Source organism: Rattus rattus, chromosome 4, assembly GCF_011064425.1.
Source record: "Rattus rattus isolate New Zealand chromosome 4, Rrattus_CSIRO_v1, whole genome shotgun sequence".
Lineage (NCBI taxonomy): Eukaryota > Metazoa > Chordata > Mammalia > Rodentia > Muridae > Rattus > Rattus rattus.
In genome coordinates, this window is record NC_046157.1 from 16832736 (window position 1) to 16855758 (window position 23023).

Genomic DNA, 23023 nt, shown 5'->3' on the forward strand with positions numbered 1-23023 from the left:
GCCCGTAACTTAAAAGCCAGAAGAAGTTTGGCACAATGTATTTCAAGTTCTGAAAGCTAACAGCTGGGGCTGGATAGCGGATTTGATGGTTAGGATCCCTCGTCGCTGTTGAGGGCTCAGGCTCAATTCCCAGCACCAAAATGAAGGCTCACAACCAACCATATGCAACTCCAGACCCAAGCAATCTGGTGCCCTCTTTTGACCTCCTCAGTCACCAGGCACTCGCATGGTACACAGGTATACCTGTGGGCAAATTATTCATACACACAAAACCATGAGATAAATAATCTAAAAAAAGTAGTAAACCGGGCTGGGGATTTAGCTCAGTGGTAGAGCGCTTGCCTAGCAAGAGCAAGGCCCTGGGTTCGGTCACCAGCTCCGAAAAATAGAAAAGTAAAAAAAAAAAAAAAAGTAGTAAACCTAACAACTGCCAACCTAGACCTAATGTGTCCAGAAACACTGTCATAACTTAAAAAGAACCAACAGAAACTTTCCACAGTTAGAGTAGACTAAAGGAATGCATAGCCAGTAAACCAGTTCTACACAACATACTTGAGTGAATCCTTAGGATTGAAGAGAAAAACAAATCCATAGGATTGAAGAGAAAAACAAATCCATTCATGAGGCCACAGGAAAAAATAACCCATAGAAAAAAAAAAGAAAGGGGTTGGGGATTTGGCTCAGTGGTAGAGCGCTTGCCTAGCAAGCGCAAGGCCCTGGGTTCAGTCCCCAGCTCTGAGAAAAAAGAAAAAAAAAAAAAACAAAACAAAAAAAAAAAAAAAAAAAAAAAAAAACAGTGCCAGCTCAGCAAAATGGCAGGAATGAAGAACCAGCTCTCAGTTATAATGTGTACATTGGTGGTCTCCACTCCCAATCAAAAGATTCTGACCAGTACACTGGATCACAGGGAAGGAACCATCTCTTTCTTCCAAGACACTCAAAACACATGCATGCACATGCACTGTTAGGTAGAAGGATGGAAAAAGATGTTCAAAGTAAAATGGATCTAGGAAACAGCGGTGTTACTGTTTCGGGATATTTGATCACATTGTGAACCCCTAGATTGTAAACTGTAACAATGTTTCCCCCCCCACCCCCCAGCTGGGGACCGAATGTAACAATGTTTCTAACTGTGGCTCACTTTGATCCTAGAGCTTTCTGTTTACTATAAACAAGTAGTTGTGCTAGAGATCAGTCTTAGGTCAAGAGGCAGAGCAAGCAACCAGCTGATAGGGCCTGAAAAGGTAAACGGGAAGGAGAGCCTTTGCGTTGAAGCCTCTGCGTGGAGACAGAGCCCTTTCTTCCTGGGACATCTGTGGAGCAGGAATGTCAGCTGGGTGCTTTCCCTGACTCTCTGAGGCAGCAGGTTTTCAGCAAAGCACCTGGCTCCTGAGTTGTCACTGGTAAAATTAAATGTCTGGGATTTTTGTGTTTTAGCACAACTGTTCTTTCAAATACCTTAAAATATAATTCTCAAAGTAAAACTAGTAAGATGGAGTAAAGAGGTCACTTTGTACTAATCACAGGCACAAGCCAATAAAAGGACACTAATAATCTAAGAGCATATCGCCTGAACACCGGTGTGCTCAACGTCATAAAACAAATATAACTAAAGTCACAGGTTAACCCCAGAACAATAGCAGTAGGTTACTTCAGTACACCGCTGTCATCAAGTGACAGGTCATCCTGACCAAAGAACAAAAAAAATAAAATAAAATAAAATAAAAAACAAAACCAGAAACGTCTGGATTATACAACACCATGGGTCAATGGATTCAACAGATATGTCCAGAATATCATATGTCAACACTACACAATGCACCTTTTCTCCACAGCCTTTCTTTTAGGTCATACATTAGGACAAGAGTAGGAAAGTTGAAATGATCCCAGGTATTCTCTCTGATGGCAAGGGGATAAAGCTACCAATGAAGAGCAAGAGAGGTGCTAGAGCATGGAAACCTCATGGAAATTAAAGAGCATACTGCTGAACAACAAATGTGTCCTTGACAAAACCAAGGAGACTTAACCATGGAAACAAATGTAAACGAAAACATCAAAACCCACTGGACAGAAGGAAAGCAGTCCAAAGGGGGAGCTCTAAGTGCCTACCTTAGGTAAGCAGATAAACCTCAAGTAACTCAAGGATACAGCCTGTGGGATGATGTCATTACACAGGTGAAGGCAGGTACAAGATAGAATGAGGCCTGTCATTGGAGGAGAAGGAAGGATGGCAGGAAAAAGTTTGAGGGAAGAGACTGGCACGGGAAGGCAGAGGAAGCCATGGAGAGAACATAGAGACTGATGTTAAGATTTCACGGGCTGGAGAGATGGCTCAGCGGTTAAGAGCACCCGACTGCTCTTCCAGAGGTCATGAGTTCAATTCCCAGCAACCACATGGTGGCTCACAACCATCTGTAAAGAGATCCAATGCCCTCTTCTGGTGTATCTGAAGACAGCTACAGTGTACTTATATATAATAAATAAATAAATCTTAAAAAAAAAAAAAAGATTTCACTCTGTGTATTTATAGGTTGTTATGAATTTTCTTAAGGGTTGGATGTGTACAGGACTTTGTATGTTCAGGTGGGCGATTGTATCTTATCAATTGGATCAGAGGTTATTGTGTTGTGTGTTCTTTCATACAGCGATTTAAGTTTAAGAGTGTGCAGCGGCTAGAGACCCTGGGCTGCCACGGAGTTGGGATGTGTATGTCTGGCATGATGGCAGCCTGCCTTGGGAACTAGATGGGTAGAGAGATTGCTGCCAGGCTCAGAGAGAGGCCTTTGGCAGTGTGATATGGGATGGAGCAGAGCGGGTGAGACGCTTTGTTGACTGAGATGAAGACATCCACCAGATATCTTGGGGCACTTGGCTGCAGGACCTAGTGCGGGACAAAGTAAAGCCATTTTTTTTATAATTTTACAGCAACAGCAGCCTAAAGCCCTGCAAACAGAACAAATGAGACCCCGAAACAGTTGAGGAAAAGAAAACATTAAGATCAGGGCAGAAGCCAGGCACAGGGAGGTAGGGGCAGGTAGATCTCTGAGTTTGAGGCCAGCCTCTACTGCCTACAGAGCAAGTTCCAGGACAGCCAAGGCTACACAGAGAAACCACCTGTTAAAACAAACAAACAAACAAACAAACAAACAAAAAACAAAACCTGAGTTTGATTCTTAGTACCCATAACCCTGTGTGGTAGTTCATAACCGCATACAGCCCAAGTACAAAGGGATCCAATGCCCTCTTCTGCCCTCTAAGGACACGCACATACAAAGACATATATAGACACACACACACATATATGTACATATGTGTGTGTGTGTGTGTGTGTGTGTGTGTGTTAAAAAATAAAAGTAAATCTTTAAAACAAAGGTTGGGAGGGAGACAGCTCCAAAAGCATTGTAGACTCTCCAATGCTAAGCATTAAGACTAGCCCAGTCCTGTGACGCTAAAAGGGTTTGGACATGCAGGCTAGCCCTTGGACATGCAGGGTGTTGTTTGGACATGTAGGTATTGCCTCGCCGTAGAACGAAGACTAAGGCTAGGCTCTGAGAGGAATGTAAAACCAGGGTGAAAGGTTTGCAGGGTCTAGAATCTTTAGTGCTGTGGCAGTCAGAAGGGTCTCGTTGATCTTGGGGAGCGGGGGTTGGCTAGGTTGGGAGGGGTCCAGAGAGGTTTGGGTAAGACTTCAAATTTGGGAATCCAGACACAAAGATAATCTGCTAAGCCCAGGAGGAAGAGCAGGTGACTGTTTAGGGGTTTGTTTGTTTGTTTGTTTGTTTGTTTGGGGAGGGTTATATCCTGGCTTAGAACTTTGCAGTTTTGGGTTGGGGGTTTAGCTCAGTGGTAGAGCGCTTGCCTAGGAAGTGCAAGGCCCTGGGTTCGGTCCCCAGCTCCGGAAAAAAAAAGAAAAAAAAAAAAAAAAAAAAAGAACTTTGCAGTTTTGAGCTATGGGTAGGAAGAGGGAGTCAGGGGGAGGCCAAGGTCAGTTCATCTGGGGAATGCTATCTGGACCTTGGGACGGAGTGCCAAGTATTCCAGGTCATCCAGAAAACTAAGGGCGGTGGAAATGTGTGTACAGTTTAAAGAGAGGCAGTAAAGAAGAGTGGGGAGAGTGCTGGGTACAGGAGGCTTTACGGTAGCCAGCAAGAGTCTGGGCCCAAGAGACGCTGCTGCCGCCTCCTCCTTTCTCCTTCTTTCTTCCTCCTTCTCCTTTTTCCTCCTCCTTAACCCCTGCCACTCCTTCTTCTCCCTTTTCCTTCTCTCTACATGAACTTCTCTGGCCTCCTTCCTTGAGGCCAGAGAACTCACCCACCTGTTAGCAGCATCTCAATAAACTTGTACACACACACACACCACACACACTAATCAGGCTTGAATTGTCTCATTTCACCGGTAGAGAAATAACGTAACAGGTCTGAATGTCAACAGTCTCAGCTATTTTCCCTTGCAGGACATTTTTAGGGCATACCTCCTCTGACCAGTAGTCAGGGTATACCCATTGTCAAGGGAATACTGTGCGACTATAAAGTGTTACAGTAGAACTTGAGTTTTTTTTGACTTAATTGAGCCTGTAAGCCTGCGGTAGATAAATCTGTGAGAGACACGCCAAGGCAGAGTTCCTAAGCATCTTAGAGAGACTTTGGTCTGTGGCTGTGAGGAGGGAATAGAAAGGAGCTATTTCCTAGCAGAGGTGGGCCAAAAAGAAGGGGCATCCTAGCTAAGCATGGTAGCACACACATTTAATCTCAGAACTCAGGAGGCAGAGGCAAGAGCATCTTTGTGAGTTCAAGGCCAGCCTCATCCACAGAGCTAGAGCCAGGACTGCATAAAGGGACGTCTCTGAGGAAAGGAGCGGCATGTCAGGGGAAACTCAAGTTGGCACAGAGGATTCAGAGACGTCTACCTGGTGGTGACTACGATGGTTAAGTCAGTGTGGAGCTGCCTGAGGAAGGCAGACAAGGAGCCAGGAAAGGAAGGAGGAGGCGTGGAGGCCCCACATCCTGATCCCCATGTGGGTCACCACATGAAAGGTCAACAAGCTCAGACAGCTGAGCGGTAACACCTCAGGGCAGGCAGCACAGGCCCAGGCATGGTGCAGGAAGAAGACCCGCACACTGGGCCTCTAGAATGCTGCCCAGAGCAGGTAGTAGCTGCCGGGCAGAGACAAGGAAGTGGGAAGAGATTTAAAATCCTCTCTCTCTTTTTTTTCTTGCCCTATGGCCCGGCGTTGCTAGGAGTATCCAGGGAATGAAGATGAACAGTGGGTTAAAGAATGTCAGGTAATAGACAAACATCTCCCCCTCAGGGAAGAATCTGGACCAACAAGTTACTTTAGTTGTGAGAACTGTCATTGTTTAACCAAAATGGAGGCACTTTACAAAATGGTGCTGTCATGGCCAGAGCATTCCAGTGCTCACCCCCACCCCCACCCCAGCACATATACACAGGGGAGGGTAGTAAATAAATTCTCTGTTGACAAGTCTTCAGCCATCTTGTCACCAAGGGAGGGTCCTGACACAGACATTTCAAGCTTGCTCCAAGCAGCACTTACTTGTGCCAAAAACTTAACTAGAGGTTGAAGGAAAGTTTAGCTCCTCTGTCCTTCCTTCGTTTTGGTTTGTACTTCCACAGAGACACAGAGGTCAGTTTCTTCTGGAGTCATCTTGAATTCCATGAGGAACAAAACCTTACAGAACAGGCTCATCTCCCCACCTAGATGAATACAGCAATTCTCACCCTTCCTAATGCTGTTGCCCCTTTAATACAGTTCCTCATGTTGTGGTGACCTCCACATAAAATTATTTCCATTGCTACCTCATAAGTGTAATTTTGTAACTGTTATTACTTTCAGTGTAAATGTCTGTTTTCCAATAGTCTTAGGAGACTCCTGTGAAAGGGTCATTCAACTCTAATGTTGAGAGCCAGTGATCTTAGAGGTCAGCAACTCTGGGATGGCCTGGACTCCACCTTAGCCAGGACTGTCTAGTCATGTGCTTGCCCTCATACTGCACTCTCCACTACAGATGTGGGATCCCTGGGCTCCATTTATTTCTCACTGGCCACACTGCTTTTCACCATCCCACCTCTCTAATTGGTGTAGTGGAGACTGGAGGAATAGCCTAGCATTGAGGGGCGGCCCAGGCAAGATTATGCCCTAAAAACTCCAGTCGTGGTCCCTTTTACAAGATCTTTGTGTCTCGACAAAAGATACTCAGAAGGAAACTCAGAAGGAGAATTTTCTTGCACTCTGCATGATGACGCACACTTGTAATCCCAGCCCTTGGGAGCTAGAAGGAAGCAGAAAGATCTAGAGCTGAAGGCCAGACTATGCTTCACAAGACTCTATCTAAAAAGGAAAGGAAAGGGGAAAAAAGAACGATAGCAAGAGTTACTTACAGGAGTGTGGGTGAGGGGTTACTCATAGGAGCAGAAATGACTCAAAGGCAGCTGTGTCACCAGAGCCAGACAGCATAGGTGACAGCTCATGAAAACTGGAAACCTGGAGCACACTGCACAGACTGCAGGCAGCTTGACAGGTTTCAGTCTCTTTTTCAGGCAGCTCAGATGGTCTGAGAGTGTCTCTCAGTCCTCATTGCTTACATAAGCATGGGGAAGGTGGAGCCTCACACGGTTGGCTGAATTGGACTTTTGTGGTATCCTTACTTTGGTCTGTCCCTGGTTACTTAAAAATGTTTAATCACATCTTTGGGAATGTGTTGACATGCGGACATAACACACACCATCCTGGTTAGGATTGTTAACTTGACATAGCCTAGCCTAGAGTCATCAAAGAAAAGCTTCCATGGAGGAATTAATTACCTTGATCAGATTTGATTGTAGGTTATATTTGTGAAGAGTGTCTGGATTGCGGCACAGCCCACTCTGAGTGGCACCATCCCTTAGCAAGGAGTCCTGGGCTGTATACAAAAGCCAGCAGGATGAGTGCACCAGCAAGCAGTAGTTTTTATTGTACATCCCTGGATGGAGTTCCCTGGTCAGAGGAAATGCTGACTGGAGCCACCTTAAGATACTGCCCTAGCTTCTTTCAGTGACAAACTGTGACCTGGAAGTAGAAGTCTACCATGAAATAAACACTCTTACTCCCATAAATTGCTTTTGGTCAGTGTTTTGTTTTGCAAAAGAAAGGGAACTAGCACACCATGTGTGCACACACACACGAACACACACACACGTATTTTTTTTCAAGACAGGGTCTCACTATGTATGTAGCTCTGGCTGTCTTGAACTCACTGGCCGCTAGACAGGCTGGCCTCTAACTTGCAAAGATACAGTTGCCTCTGCTTCCTGAGTCCTGGGAATAAAGGCTTTCACCACCACATCCAGCAATGTGTTATTTTTAATTTTTGTTATTGTCTTTGCAAGACAGTTTCTCTGCATTGCCCTGGCTGGAACTCCATCTGTAGACTAAGCTGAACTTGTCTGCCTCTGCCTCCTAAGTGCTGGGATTAAAGGCCCACTACCTGGCTATTTTTTAAAAATTTAAAAGGAAGATCTGGGTTTGGGGTTCAAGGGACACTGAGGTGTTGGATTATCCTCTTGGGTGAGAAATTTATCCCAAGAGTTATTTTGTAAATTGTCATTACATTTATGGAGGGATGCATTCCAGAGCATGTGTGCGGTGGTCAGAGGGAATCATCAGTTCTCTCCTTCCAGCATTCAGGAGTAAATCTTGACAGCAGAGGCCTTTATGCTGAGCCATCTCACCTGCTCCATGCCTTGCAAGGGCATATGTGTGCTTCACATTTGCAGAGAGGGATCTGCACACACACTCTAAGTGACAGCATAGACACTCTCTAATGGTTCATCTGCTCAGACTGGATCTCTAACCCAGGTGCTGCCTCAGGAGAAACATAAGGCTTCAAGGCCCGGCAGGCATGCAAATTCTTCAGCAGAGACCATTGTGCTAAGGTGTAGGAGATGAGGCTGACTGCACAACCAGAGGGGCAAGACGGAACTTGGGAATGACTCCCCCCGGTCTTTGTTCCCATCCCTACGAAACATGCAAGCTTTTGGCTGTTTCTGAGGCAGGTTTGATATAGCCCAGGGTGGCCTTACACATTGTATGCAGCTGAGTACAACTCTGAACTCCTGATCTCTTGCCTCCACCATGCAAATTCTGGGTGCCACACATACATACCACTGTACCCGGCTTTTTTGGTAGGGCTAATGCTGCAATCCAGAGCCTCCTGTGTACTTACTGTGAGGGCATTCTACCCGCGGCTTCAGTCCAAGATGAGGCAATGCTTTAAAGATGTTAATGTGTCACCTTCTCAAATCACCAGCTCTATGAAAAAGGAACAACTCAGGGATTTGACTCGTGACTCACTGGGGTGACAGGCAACACAAACTCAGGTACCATGGTTATAGTTAAATGATGCCATCTTTAAAGGTAACAGAATCTAGGCCTCTGTTTTGTCTGTCTCAACTGGACTTTCAGATAGGGTATAGGCAGAGGACTAAGAGGACCTAGAAGTTGGCCAAGGACTGTCAGGCTGGGCGCTTTTGCTATTGACGAGGGAATCTAGTCTGACAGGTTTTCACTTTTACTTTCTCTCCCCTCTCCCTCTCTCAGATCACTTGTATCTGGGGCTAGTCTCAATCTATATAGCCAGGTATGTTATGGGTTCTATTGCTACGATTAAACATGACCAAAACCAAGTTGTAGAGGAAAGGGTTATTTGGCTTACACTCTTACACCACAGCTCATCATCTAAGGAAGTCAGGACAAGAATTCTAACAGGGAAGGCACCTGAAGGAGCCATGAAGGCCAGGAGTCACTGCACCCGACACTTACTGGCTTGCTCAGTCTGCTTTCTTATAGAACCCAGGACCACCAGCCTAGGTCTTCCCACATCTATCACTACTTAAGAAAATACCCTACAACATGATCTTATGGAGCACCCCCCTCCCCCCACACAACTCCCAAGGTGTCTCTGTCTGTCCTGGAACTCTCTGTGAACTAGGCTGGCCTCAAATTCAGAGATCCACCTGCCTCTGCCTCCCCAGTGCTGGAATCAATGGTATGTGCTACCATGCCTAAACTTTGTCCGTCCATCCATGCATCCCAGTTGAAGGGAAGGTTTTTATTGTAGACATGAGGGAAGAGTGCAGCATCTGGGAGTTTAGAGCAGGGAAAGCAGACTAAGCATGGAATGAACTTGGCCATGAGAGGAGAGTTGGGCAGACAAGAGAGGAAGAGAAGGGGGGCAGAGGGGCGAAGGCCAGGAGCCCAGAGGTGGTTTATTTAAGACTGGGCCTATGCACTCCTGGCTGATCTTGAACCTAGAGATCGAAGTGTCTCTGCTTTCCCAGTGCTGCAATTAAAGGCAAAACAACCACACCTGCTTTGCACAGCTTTAAAAAAAAAAGGGGGGGGGGATTGGGGATTTAGCTCAGTGGTAGAGCGCTTGCCTAGGAAGCGCAAGGCCCTGGGTTCGGTCCCCAGCTCCGAAAAAAAAAAAGAAAAGAAAAAAAGGATCTGTCCATCTGTCTGTCTGCATAAATACGCATTTCTTTGTGGCTCAAAGCCCAGAAGAGGGCCTTAGACCTCTTGGAGCTAGAGTTACAGGCATTTACTGAGATCAGAACTTGGGGCCTCATGATTGTGTAACACGTGATTTTAATGACAGCTATTTTTCCAGTCAGGCTTTATTTCTTTCATCTTTTAAATTTTGTGCAGGCTTAGACACAACTGTGTACTTCTTTACTCTCAGTACTCAGGAGGCAGAAGCAGGTGGAGTTTGTATTTTTTTCCCCCAGGACAGCTAGGATTATGTAGAGAAACTTTGTCTCAAATATAAACTTTGTAATTGTATTACCATGTACGTTCTGTTGTGTATAAATGTGGGTACATGCCTTACAGCAAGCAAGAGGTCAGAGGATAGCATTAGATGTTTGTCCTCAACTTCAAGACCAGCATGTACATTAGCTTCTAGGGATAATCGTCTAAACATACCACATGCCCATGACATGATTACAAATGCTCCTGCTTACACATCCAGCATTTATATGGGTTCTGGGCATTTGTTCAAAAGTCTGCCAGCCCACTGGCCATCTCATTTTTTCTTTTTGTGAGTCAAATCAACTATTATGTCCGATGTGACAGAAGTCATCCAGAAAGACTAAAAAGAGCTGGTAAAAGGCCAGGAAGATGGCTCAGTGGTAAATGCCTTTGATACTCTAAGACCTCAGTTGAATTCCCAGAACCTACAGTGGAAGGAGAGAACTGACTCTGGCCAAGTCCTTCTCTGATTTCTTTCTTTTTGGGGTGGGGTGGGGATGGGGGAGCAGAGTTTCTCTGTGTAGGTTTGACTGTTCTGGAACTCACTCTATAGACTAGGCTGGCCTTGAACTCCCAAGCTGGGAATAAAGGCATGTACCACCACTGCTGGCCTTTCTTTGATTTGATGGTATGTGCCCTGGCTACTGGGGAAGCTGAGAAAGGGCACTACTTGATTCAAAGAGCTTAAGGCCAGTATGGGGAGCATAAAAAAGACCTTGCTTCAAGAAAAACAACAAAACACCCCACAAAACAAAAAGACCAAAACGTTAGAATACAGAATTATATATGTACTCATGAACGTATGTAAATGAGGTCATTAGCACTCCTACCTCCAGGACTTGGAGGCAGTTTAATGTTTGGTGACAAGGAGAGACATTATTTTCTTCATGGGATAGCCACTTAGGCAAGACGCTCACACTCTTATAAGCAACCCTAATTAAGTTTACTAGGGGTTCCCCCAATAAAACCAAACATAAAGTAGAAAAGGGAGACGAGAGAAGGTAATGGGGTGTGCATGATAGGACTAAAGATAATATACATAAAGAAAATATAATGAAATCCATTATGTATAGTAAGTTCTTTGTGTATGACAGAAATTCCGGCTAGACATTTATGACCAAGTCAAACAGGTAAATGTTAGTTTCTATGGTCCTCAAACAGATCTGAAGCGCTTCCCTCCCTCCAGCTCAGGACAGTGTGTTATGGAAGTCTACATGTGTATTGGGATGCAGAGGTGGATGTCGGGTGTCTTCTGCAGCTGCTCTTCCCCTTATATTTCAAGGTAGAGTGCCTGTCACTACTGGATCTGGAGATTATAGGGATTGGCCAGACTGGCTGGCCAGTGAGCCCCAGGGACCTGCCCACCTCTACACCATATTTACCACTGGGATTCCACGTGCATGGTTGTGAATCACTCTGTGGCTGCTGGGAACTGAACCTGGATGCTCTTCAGGATTAAGTACTCTTAACCCTCAAGCCATCTCTGTCCCCCTGCCTCAGCTTGGATATAGAGTCAAATAATGCCAGGTGAGGCAGTACAGCTTGTACTCTTAGCACCTGGAAGGTGGGGGTGGGGATCAGAAGTCCAACACGAATGTTGGCTATGTATCAGATCCAAAACCAGCTAGAGCTACATAAAAAACAAACATGGTACAACGACGCAATTAACAGGTTTAAAACATTTATCCTTAAAAATACCAGAGTGGACTCAGTCAGTGGAGTGCTTGCCCACCATTGTGAAATCCAGGGTGTGAGCATTTGTACTGCATGAAATTGACTATGTGGTGTGTGTCTGAGTGCAATCTTAGCACCTGGGAATGTGAGACAGGGGACGTTTGTCATTTCGGGCAGTACAGAAAATCTGAAGTCAGTCTCAGCTATGTGCACCCCTGTCCCTCCTGCCCCCTCCAAAATACTAGTATTTTCTTTGAAAATCTTATTTTTATTTCTTTTTTTGGCTTTTAAAATCCTTTTATTTTATGTGCACTGGTATTCTGTCTGCATGTATTCTGCATGTATGTCTGCATGTATTCTGCATGTATGTCTGTAGAGGGTGTTGGAGCCTCTGCAACTTGAGCTACAGATGGTGGTACTGGGAATCAAACTCAGGACCCTTGAAAAAGCAGCAATTGATCTTAACCACTGGGCCGTCTCTCCAGCCTCCTCCCCCCTTTTATTTTCAGGATTGGGTTCTCTGTGTACCTTGGCTGTCCTGGAACTCTGTAGATCAGGCTGGCCTCTACCTCCTAGAGACCCAACTGCCTCTGCCTCCCAAAGCGCTGGTATTAAAGGCCTACGCCACCACTGCCCGGCTGAAAATCTGTTAAGACTTTTAAGTATTTATGCTTTTATGCTATTCTGACAAAAATGGAAATTTATGAAAAGAAAATGGACATGAAAGTTTATTTCTAGCCCTGAAAGAACAAAATTATTCAGTCATCAAATACAGCAGTTAATAGCAAAGTACAGTTGATTATGTTAGATTAAATTAAAAATAGAAGGCAATATAAAATTTGAAAACAAAACAGAAATAGGCTACTTTTACCCAACTCAACTTCTATCTACCAAAACAAGGAAAACAAAACAAAAAATAAATAAATAAAAAAGTGACTACTTTCCAAATCCTTTGAACTTCAACCAATTATTTTGACACAGAATGAGCATGTCTGACAGGGTTATATTTTTTTTCTGCTCTTTGGGTAGCACAGAGCAGTGAATGAGAAAGACTTGAGTCTTTTAAGGCCAGGCCAGTGCTTGAATCTGCTCTGAACTCTAACACCGGCAAACACAGCATCCTTGCCAGAGTGGTTAGCGAATGCACTGACAGGAGATGGAGTGTGTGGGGATGTTTCCTGCACACGTGCTACAGAAAAACCACTCAAATACCTATCATAGAGTAGTGGTAGAAGGCCAATCTGTTTTGTATAGTGCGATGAGATTCTGTTAGAAAAACCAAAAAGGAATACTTAACAAGATTTTAGCATTTTCGGGGTTGGGGATTTAGCTCAGTGGTAGAGCGCTTGCCTAGGAAGCGCAAGGCCCTGGGTTTGGTCCCCAGCTCCGAAAATAGCATTTTAAAATTTGAAATTATACAATACTGTCAAGTAAGTGGCCTAGATACTTTCTAATTTTAGTGGAGCGAGGGATCAGGCTTGGGGCTTTGTGCATGATAAGCATGTGATTCCCCCCTGGTCCCATTAGCTACAGTCTGAATCTACACTAGAAAAAAACTTAAACACAGGACACAATAGTGCATGCCTTTAATTCCACTACTTGGGCAGCAGAGGCAGGAAGACAGCTGTGAGTTCCAGGCTAGACTCATCTAAGCTAGCCAGGCCTATATGACAAGACCCTACCTCAGAAAAGAAAGAAACCATTTTGTTGTCTAGGAGACTGTGTGTATATGGGAGTGTACACTGAGGTCAAAGCCAATGAAAAAGAATTAGTTCTCTCACTCTAGTGGCTGGGCTTAGCAGACAATGCCCTTGCCCACTGCTCGCCGGCCCCATAACATTCTGACAATTTGCTGATTACAGATCTCAATATGCTTCTAAGATTTTCATATTCAAAGCTGGATGCACCTGTTTAAACACCTGCCTTCTAACTCTAACCATGGTCTGATACGGTTAAAACCATTCAGGCAGGAACACAGTGCACACACGTGTGCCCATGAAGAAATATTTCTTGGTGGCTTAAAGCTGCCTGTCAAGGCACAGCAGGTCTAGGACTGGCGGTCACTAGATGCATTTCAAGCAGCGTGACTGTCTCTGTTGAAGGGATCTCCAGGAAATCGATGCATGAAGGCACAGCTGTGCCAGCCAGGGTGCTCACACTCTACTGTTCTAGCTGGGCACGGTGTTCTGTAAACACAGCGGGAGAACAAGGGAAGATACCTTTGCGGCCACCACAAAGTCTGTAAGGTAATAAATAGTAAGGCAAACAGTTCCTAATGACACAATAGGACTGCTAAGGGAGGCTCTGATGGGCATTCTTAATCTAAGAGATGGCAAAGAGGAATACAGAGGCAATTATTAAAAAAAATATGAATCTCAATTCATACAATTGTCTTTCAACAGGATCTCAACATTTTAATTTAAAATTAACTAATAAATCACAATTCTATATTGCTTTAAAGATTATTTTTGTTTAAAAATGACATATCTCAAAATTAGCCATTTCTCTTAGCTATTCCAGGTTAGTTTATCCAGGTCAGAGAGAATAAACCACAGTGCAGCTCCCTTAACCTCGGAGTCAGGTTTGAGTGACAGAGTCCGTCGCCAGCAATGGACACGCAGATAACCATCCAAGAAAGTGAAAATACAAACCCCAGACTGCTCTGTTGCCTAAAAGCCCTTGTGGAGTCACAGCACAGGAGGGGCAGGGGCACGTGTCCCCTGCGCTGTCTCTGACGTAGGATGGAGCACCTCCTTGAGCAGTCCGAGACAAGCAGTCCCACTGTGTGGCTGGCTTTCTACTGTGTGGCAGCACTGTCACCACAATCCACCCAGACAGCTGTTTACAAACAGTGCACACAGCCAGAACGCATGAGGCAGCACAGCGTCCCACCACAAACAGACCAGTTTGCCTCTGTAATTTAGTGACAGTTGTAGAAAAATATAGTCCATAGGAGAAAGAACTCATGGAAAACAGGCCAGGAAGTTCTCTGGATGTTGACTTTCGCTGAAAATCTTTGTTATCAAAAACCCCCAGTGATCTCTTCTTACCCCTGTATTTTAATGGGAACAACAGGAGATGAAGCCCTGCCCTTCCCCTAATACCCCGAAGAGCATTCGTGATTCATTCATGATTCGTACTCTGCAGAGCAGCAAGCATGTGTCAAGTTCTTTGAAAGGGGATGGTGGGGACAAACCTGAATCAACCACAGAGATTTCTTTTCTATGGCGGCAGGAACGTAGAACAGACAGTAACACCTCCTCCACAGGCAAAGCAACAAAGCAGAGAGAAGGGAAGACAGGAGGGGGAAAGGGCAGCTAACAGCTAATACTACAGGTCACAGACCTTTTATTAAATCTTTAAAATAAAAAGTATTACTAACAATATGAACACTGCAGTTCTTTCTCCAGTTTGTTTGTTTGTTTTACAATGAATACCCTACTCATTGGAAAAACGAAGTACCCAACACCCCAGATGATCCATCAAGCTTCACCTCTCGTGAACAGTAAACACTGACAACGGGCTGGGAACACTGTAGATTAGATGAGTCTTTACAGTTTACTGCCATAAGCTTCACCTCTACAATATTGACATTTCATTATTACAACTAGCCTAGAACCTACCAAGGTTCAAATCTTCCTTGGTTTCTGCTAGTCCCAAATATTTTTTCCTTTTAAACAGGAAGTCTTTTAACTTTTAAATTCAATGGTTATTACTTGCCCTAGAGGGTAGAGGGGGTGAAATATGTGAAATAAGGGTTGATTCAAAACTGACACCTAAGTCAGAACATACACAGACACCCATTCCCAAGGAAGTGCAGGGAGGCAGCGGCCCCAAAGCCATAAAGCTTGTGTGAACAAGCACAGATCACTTTGGTTCCTAAAGCCGAGTATGAGGAGAAACAGGCAGAGAAGAAGACAAAATGGTGAGAACATACAGTCAGTGGGATTTTTTTCTCTGCATCAATGATTTAGCTATAAATATAGATTATTAGTCTTCTTTCTATACATGTAACAAATGTCAAACTCACTACCATGAAATTTCTAAAGCTGACTCTTTCACATTTGTTAAAAAAGGTAAAAATCACATACTTTCTTTCCCCTTCAGTTTAAGCTCTAACTGAAATACTACACGTACAACAGCTGGTCCTAACTTCTATAAAAAGTTAAAACATGTCAAGCTCCTTTCCCAATATAAAGAACTACATAATTTTTATCACATCTCTCTTGGATTTAGGCATAAGAAAAACTCAAAGCGACAACTTGAAAGGAATGGGTTAGAGGAAGGGAAGGTTACAAAGGAGAGGTAAGACCAGCAGATGCAATCTAGGAAAAACTCGAATCTGACATTCAAGTATGGGAAAGACCCAAAGGAGACACTGAGCAGGATCTACCCTACTAAGAGTCATTAAAACAGTATGCAAACGTCAAGCACTGTCTGCTGGGAAATATAAGGCTAGTGATGCAGTCCACAACTCCTTTTGGACCCTAAAGCAGGGGCTCATTGCAAAGTTGTAACTCTCTTACTGCAATTTTCTCTTGGTCATCTTTAGAAAATAATGGTTTGCTTGCTTTTCTCCATGTGATGCAGACTGTCTCTTTACACCCCTCAGAGTAACAATTTCATGTATTAAAAGACTTCTTTAGAAAATGGATAAAGGAACACGAGGCTCGCTGACGACGTTAGCGGTTACTCTTCATTGCTTCTTTAGCTGCCAGGATCAGAGGCGTCAAGCTGGATAATGGTTTGGCCAGTTTCAGGAAAGGATGCTGCCAGATGGAGGGAGAAAGGAAGCGTACATGTTACTCATTTGGAAACTAAAGCCCCCCAATTGCCACTTAACAACCTCAAACCCTCACACTCAGCACATCACTTGTACAGCTCCAAGTGGGTGGTTTGTGTGTGGTGTATGAGCTTGCCTGTGTCTGTATGATGTCATGACATCTGTGTGCATCTGTGGAGGCCAGAGGTCAACGTCAGGAGCTCTCTGCTGTCACTCTTCCCCCTCTTTCTTGACAGTCCCCACTTATTGGTGGGGTTGAGCTGACAGGCTCCAGGGGTCTGTTTATCTCCTCAGCACTGGTTAGGACACATACAGCCTCCTCACTGAGCTTCTCATCAGTTCTTCATGTCTGTGTAGCAGACACTTCATTCACTGAGAAATCTCCCAGCCCTGGTTTTGGCTTTCTGTACAGCTTATCCTGGCCTCAAACTCACAGCAGTCTTCTTGCTTACTACCTAAGAAGTTACCCACTTTCTCCCCCTCCTCCCACCTCCTTGTTCTCTCTCTACTTTTCTGTCTTTTGAGACAAGGTTTAACTGTGTAGCTCTGGCTGTCCGTGAACTCAAAGATCCTCAAAGTGCAGGACTACACTTGTATCCTTTTTTTTCTCAAATCATATTTATTTAGTGTGCAACTGTGTGTACTGGGGGCGGGGAGTGTTCCAGAGATCAAGCTTAGGCATTCAGGCTTGGTGGTAAGTACTTTTACCCAGAGAACCATTTAACCAACACCAAGTAAGTTTTGCTCACTGCTTAACACTTAAGGGGGAGAAAGACAGCTTGGAAGGTGGAGTAAGCACTCCGCCTTACAAACATAAAGCCCTGGGTTCAACCCGTAGCACTGCATAGGCAGGATGCTCAAGATTACTCCCTATCTTTAAGCACATTAGTGAGCTGTAGGCCAGCTCGGGCCACATATAAAGAAATGAAGAAATAAAAACTAGTTCTTCAGAGTTAATAGTCATAAAAGAACATTCTTTTTTAAGGGCCAAAGAGATAGTTGAGCAGATAAAGGCACTTGCTAACACGTCCGATGACCTGCCTCCCATCCCTGAGCCTTACTTGGTGGAAGGAGAGCACCAACCACTAACTCTTACGAGTCTCCTTCATGCATGTCTGTATGCACACATACATGTACTCGCACATGCACACAATACACACAGTTAAATTCTAAAACAAACTTTACTAACAGAAATGAAAGCCTAAAATGCAGCAGCTGCTGTGTTCTTGGCGAATAAATAGGCAAACATCAGCACCATCAAGTTTACCCCCTCACCAAACTTACCTGTAATAGTTCTTTGGCTGAACCCCTCTTCTCCACATCCATTTCCAAACACCGATTTAAGAAATCCCGAAATATGGGGGAAAGTTTTTCTGGATTCTGGAGCTCAGGCGTTCCATTCGTTGCTATCAGGTATAATGCCTAAAAATACAACATTTTGGCACATTAAGGTCTCACAAAATGATCGTGCACCAAGTTTCACACTCTGGCCTCTAGGTGCCAGCGCTCTCCAGGCAGGGGCTAGAGAGGCCAAAGGCTTTAGGCTCCTCGCTGCTCTGAGACCTTCTGCACCCACCTAACTCATGCACCCAATGGCGTATGGCTCTCTTCTTGTCTCAGTGCCAAGGACGTGCAGGTGACTATCCTTACTCCTTCACTAGAGCTCTTTGCACCTGGATCTCTAATGCTACTAGTTCTCAGCACTGGGTTAGGACACACCAACTTGTGTCCCAATTTGTGGTAATTTCAGCAGCCACAGAGAAGCACATCACATTCCCGACTGCTCTCCCTATGCAGACACACGCTTCCGGGCACACTCTCCCTCCATCAGCACGGGCAGCTGCAGTAACTGATGCACTCCACAGTTCATCCTTTGCACATGGAGTGCCCCAACACCAGCAATGCTGGGACCCTGCTCCTCCCAGTGTCCATCATCTCGTGTGTGTGTGTGTGTGTGTGTGTGTGTGTGTGTGTGTGTGTGTGTGTGTGTGTGTGTGTGTGTGTGTGTGTGTGTTGTGCGTAGTGGGGACCAGGCCTCACTGCCAGCTCCTGTCACTTTGCCTACTTTACTTCATAGTATTCTCTTGGCTCAATGTGGTTAAAGTTCTTACCACTTCTTCCCTAAGTCTATGCAGATAAGTATGGTGACCAAAAAAGCAAAATCATATTGGCTAACATCTCTCAAAACTGACATCTGCTTAAGCTGGGTATGCGATCTCAGCATTCCAGAGGCAGAGGCAGGAGAGTTAGCTGCTGTATGCACAGCAAGTTCTAGGCCAAGCAGGGCTTCACGGTGCCTACCACCCACCCAAGAAACAAAACAAAACCATAACCAAAATAGAGTAATTGCCTTATATATGATTAGTGTTTCCAACAACCAGGAAACATTTCCCTACTCCCATACTCCCTTTCCTTGGTGGGGAGGAGTGGTGAGGGGTGGGGGAAGCGGTGGCTAAAAACTCAAGACAGGGTTTCTCTGTGTGGCCCTGTCTATTCTGGAACTCACTCTGTAGACCAGGCTGGCCGTAAACTCAGAGATCCATCTACCTCTGCCTCAAGTGCTGGGATTAAGGGTGTGTGGGGCCACCAGCCGGCCAGTCCCCTTTTCTTACTGCAGGGCGTACTTCACTGCTCATGGAGAGAGTGGCATTAGTCAGTGAGGACACACTTATCTCCATCATAGCATAGCAAAGGCCCACGGTAGCAAACAGCCCTCTCTTAGCCCATCTCTTTCTTTAAATTTGCATTCTCTTACTTCATGCGTATGGTTGCTCTGCCTACATGTGTGTCTGTAGCCTGTGTGTCCAGTGCCTCTGGAGGTCAGAAGAGGCTGTGGGTCTCCTGGAACTAGTGTACAGATGACTGTGAACCACCATGACTCTAGGAAACTAACTTGGTCCTCTCCGAGAGCAGCTTGTACTCTTAGCTGCTGAGACATCTCTCCAGACCCTCTCCTCGTCTCTTGAGATAGCATTTTGGCTTTGTAGCTCTGGTTGGCTTGGATATGTAACTGAGACTGGCTTCAAACTTGTGGCTATCCTCCTGCCTTAGCTACTGTAAGGAATTTAAAGGAAGGAGTGGCAGAATCCCCTCCTCTCAGCTGCTGGAACACTCAGCTCAGCCAGTCTACTCTGTGAGAATACAGTATAGGGCACCTAGATGTGTAGGGAAAGGCACCGAGTGGGCTGGTACGTGACCAAACAAGGGTTCTTCTTCCTCAGCATCCATGATGCCATGGGTGCAGTTCTCAGCACCACATAAAACTGTGTGGTAGGGGTTGGGGATTTAGTTCAGTGGTAGAGCGCTTGCCTAGCAAGTGCAAGGCCCTGGGTTCGGTCCCCAGCTCCGAAAAAAAGAAAAGAAAAAAAAAAACCAACCAACCAACCAAACAAACAAACAAAAAAAAAACCTGTGTGGTAGATGTACCCATTTGTATTCCCAGAACTTGGGAAGTTGAGGTAGGAGAATCAGAAATTCAAGGTCATTTGCAAAGCAACCACACACACTGTAACCAAAAGAAAAAAAAAAAAAAAAAAAAAAAACAAACCCCACCTATTTAGGGCAATTTAGGTGATTAGATTTACAGACACACAAAACTATGTAACTCACTACCCCAAATCTACAACCTTTGAATTCTACCCTGTAACTCAGAAGCAATACAATACTTAAATACAGAAGAGGAGATTAGTTTCATTAACCATATATATTCAAAATTCTAGTACAATGGTAGACACAAGCAAGTGCAGAGTATGTTCTGAAGAGAAGAACCTTTTCTGGGCCAACCTGAGTTAAATCCAAGAACCTATAAGGTAATGGGGAGAAACCACCCCGACATGTTGTCCCCTGGCCTCAGTGCATGGGTTGTGGCAAACTTATATGCAAAACATTTTTTTAAAGAAGAAAGCAAACTATTATTTTTACAGCTAGGCTAGTATTTTATTAGTCTTACCCGTAAAGGATTTTCATTGAGGTATGGAGGCTCTCCTTCCACCATTTCAATAGCCATGATGCCCAGAGACCATATGTCAACTTTGGGGCCATAGGCTTTCCGCGTGACTACCTCCGGTGCCATCCAGTATGGCGTTCCAACCATAGTACTGCGTTTGCTCTGTTCAGGGGTGATCTGGGCACAGAAGCCAAAATCAGCTACAGAAAAAGCAAAGCACCAAGATTAATGGCTTCAGGGGAGTTTCCCTGTCTCCTCTTCAGAATAAAGCAGAGCACCAGGGTTAACATCTGAAGCGCCGACATATCCCCATCACTAGACACGGCTGCACGTCCTCTATCCAACTTCTTCTTTGTAAAGAATGAGAAAATAAAGCAAAGTATGCCAAGCTTAAAGATTTTTTTTTTTTTTTCGGAGCTGGGGACCGAACCCAGGGCCTTGCGCTTGCCAAGCGCTCTACCACTGAGCCAAATCCCCAACCCTTAAAGATTTTTAAGGTTCTAATTTACTAATAATTTTCACATTTACTTTTGACAACAGCATTTAAGTTATCAGGCCTTTATCTTCTGAGTAACTTAATTCCTAAGAGTTAAAACTGAAAGAGGTCTAAAAACATTGTCTAAGGTGAACTATAAAACTAAAGGCAGTGACTGAATCTGAACATGCTCAGTACATGGAATGACATTTCTTTTTTGGTTGGCTGTTGTTTTTTAAAACTTTCCTTTAACATTTATTTGTGTATATAAGATGTATACCTGAGTTTAAAGGGCAATTTTCTTTTTCTTTTTTATTTATTTTATTTTTTTTTAAAGATTCATTTATTATATGTAAGTACACTGTAGCTGTCTTCAGACACACCAGAAGAGGACATCAGACCTCATTACAGATGGTTGTTGGCCACCATGTGGTTGCTGGGATTTGAACTCAGGACCTCTGGAAGAGCAGCCTGTGCTCTTAACCGCTGAGCCATCTCTCCAGCCCTAAAGGGCAATTTTCAAAAGTTCATTTTCTCTCACTATGTGAGTTCTGACAGCAGGCTTGATAGCAAACATGTTCACTGGCTGAACCACCTGGCCAGGGGAACTCACACTTGAGTAAAATAAGCAAAGCCCGAGTCACTATGCATCCAACTGAGCAGAAGGTTAGAAAGAGCACACTTGGCTGGGCTGCACAGCACAGGAAGGTGCTCCAGCATCTTCCTTACATTCAAGGAACAAGGGCTCTGCAGCACCTGAGGCTAAATGGCTGGGACAAGAAGTTACAATCTTTTCTTTCCTTCTAATGTTAAACCTATTAACTCCTCACTTTACGTTTTAGATTTTATTCAGACAGAATTTCATGTAGTCTGGCTGGCTTTGAACTCAAAATATAATCAAGAAAGACCTTGAAGGTCAGGCACGGTGGCACATGCCATTAATCCCAGTGATTGATAGGGAGACAGAAGCAGGCCTGTGCATTTGAGGCTGGTTTACACAGTGAGTGCCAGGACAGCCAGGGCTACCTACTGAGTGAGACCTTGTCTCAAAACAAAAATAAAAACACAATAACAACAAAAATCACGCTCCCAACACGATCTCAACTGAATCTGGAGTCTCCTAACTCAACCCTGAGTGCTAGGATGTGCTACCAGGTCCATCTGGCATCCACTGACTCCTGATGTAACCTCTGTTAGCAAGTGGTCGTAACCCTTAGATGTTAATTATGCATTTACTATTTATAAATAATATTGATGAACTGCTTGACGTGTTTTATTTTGTAACTCGAAACTTCATTTTTTTGGAGATAGAGTCTTAATATGTAGTTAAACTGGCCTTCAACTCACTGGAATTAAAGGTATGTGCCACCATAGTTGGCTTTATTTCTGGCTTTGTGAAGATAGGGTCTCTCTTACTATGGTCCTCAAATTAGCTGACCTCAAATTAGCAGCAATCCTTCTACCTCAGCAGAGTGTAGGGATTATGGGTATGCCCCATCCCAAATTATTATTTTTATTTTGAAAAATGATCTCTTTTTCTTTTAGATTTATTTATTTATTATATATAAGTACACTGTAGCTGTCATCAGATATACCAGAAAAGGGCATCGGATCCCTTACAGATGGTTGTGAGCCACCATGTGGTTGCTGGGAATTGAACTCAGGACCTCTGGAAGATCATTCAGTGCTCTTAGCCTCTGAGCCATCTCTCCAGCCCAATATTTATTTATTTATGTATATTATATATATGAGTACACTGTAGCTGTCTTCAGACACACCAGAAGAGGGCATCAGATCCCATTACAGATGGTTGTGAGCCACCATGTGGTTGCTGGAAATTGAACTCAGGACCTCTGGGAGAGCAGTCAGGGCTCTTAACCACTGAGCCATCTCTCCAGCCCCCTTCCAAATTATTTTTAGATTATCTTTTCATTTTAGTACATTTATTAGGTGAATTCTTAAAACTAAAGATATTAAATATCAATGTTCTGATCAACATTTAAGATACTTTAGTTTTCCCTTATAATGTTCTGGGACACCTTCATACATATATTCAGTAATTCTATAAATGAAGACTATTAAAAGTGTAACTGTTGGGTAAAATATTATTTATAGTGAAAATGAGTATTTATAATAAGCCAGGGACATCGCAAGTAATCTTTAAAAAGTTATTTAGTATGTGTAGGGGAAAGAAAAATGAATACACACACAAACATCTTGAGGCTAGAGGAAATAACAGGATACTGTCTCAAATATAAACACACAGCTTGGAAGAGTTATCTAGGTTCAATCCTCAAATTGCATAAAACTGGGTATGGTGGGACACCTGTAACTTGAGAG

The 23023-nt window shown here is 44.2% G+C and overlaps 1 protein-coding gene across 3 annotated transcripts in view; it reads right to left on the reverse strand.

Annotated features, from left to right (window-relative positions):
* Window positions 1–13867: 13867 nt before the first annotated feature.
* Window positions 13868–23023, reverse strand: part of Pak2 (p21 (RAC1) activated kinase 2) — a 60881-nt gene continuing 51725 nt past the window's right edge. For 2 of the 3 annotated variants that reach the window (XM_032900093.1, XM_032900094.1), the window contains exons 13-15: window positions 20212–20408; window positions 17547–17684; window positions 13868–16248 (exon numbers count right to left, since the gene is read on the reverse strand). In XM_032900093.1, coding sequence (XP_032755984.1) covers window positions 16162–16248; window positions 17547–17684; window positions 20212–20408 — 422 coding nt within the window. In that variant the 3' untranslated portion in view covers window positions 13868–16161. Of the gene's footprint in view, window positions 16249–17546; window positions 17685–20190; window positions 20409–23023 lie in introns of those variants that run through there. The other variant, XM_032900096.1, reaches the window with a different exon arrangement.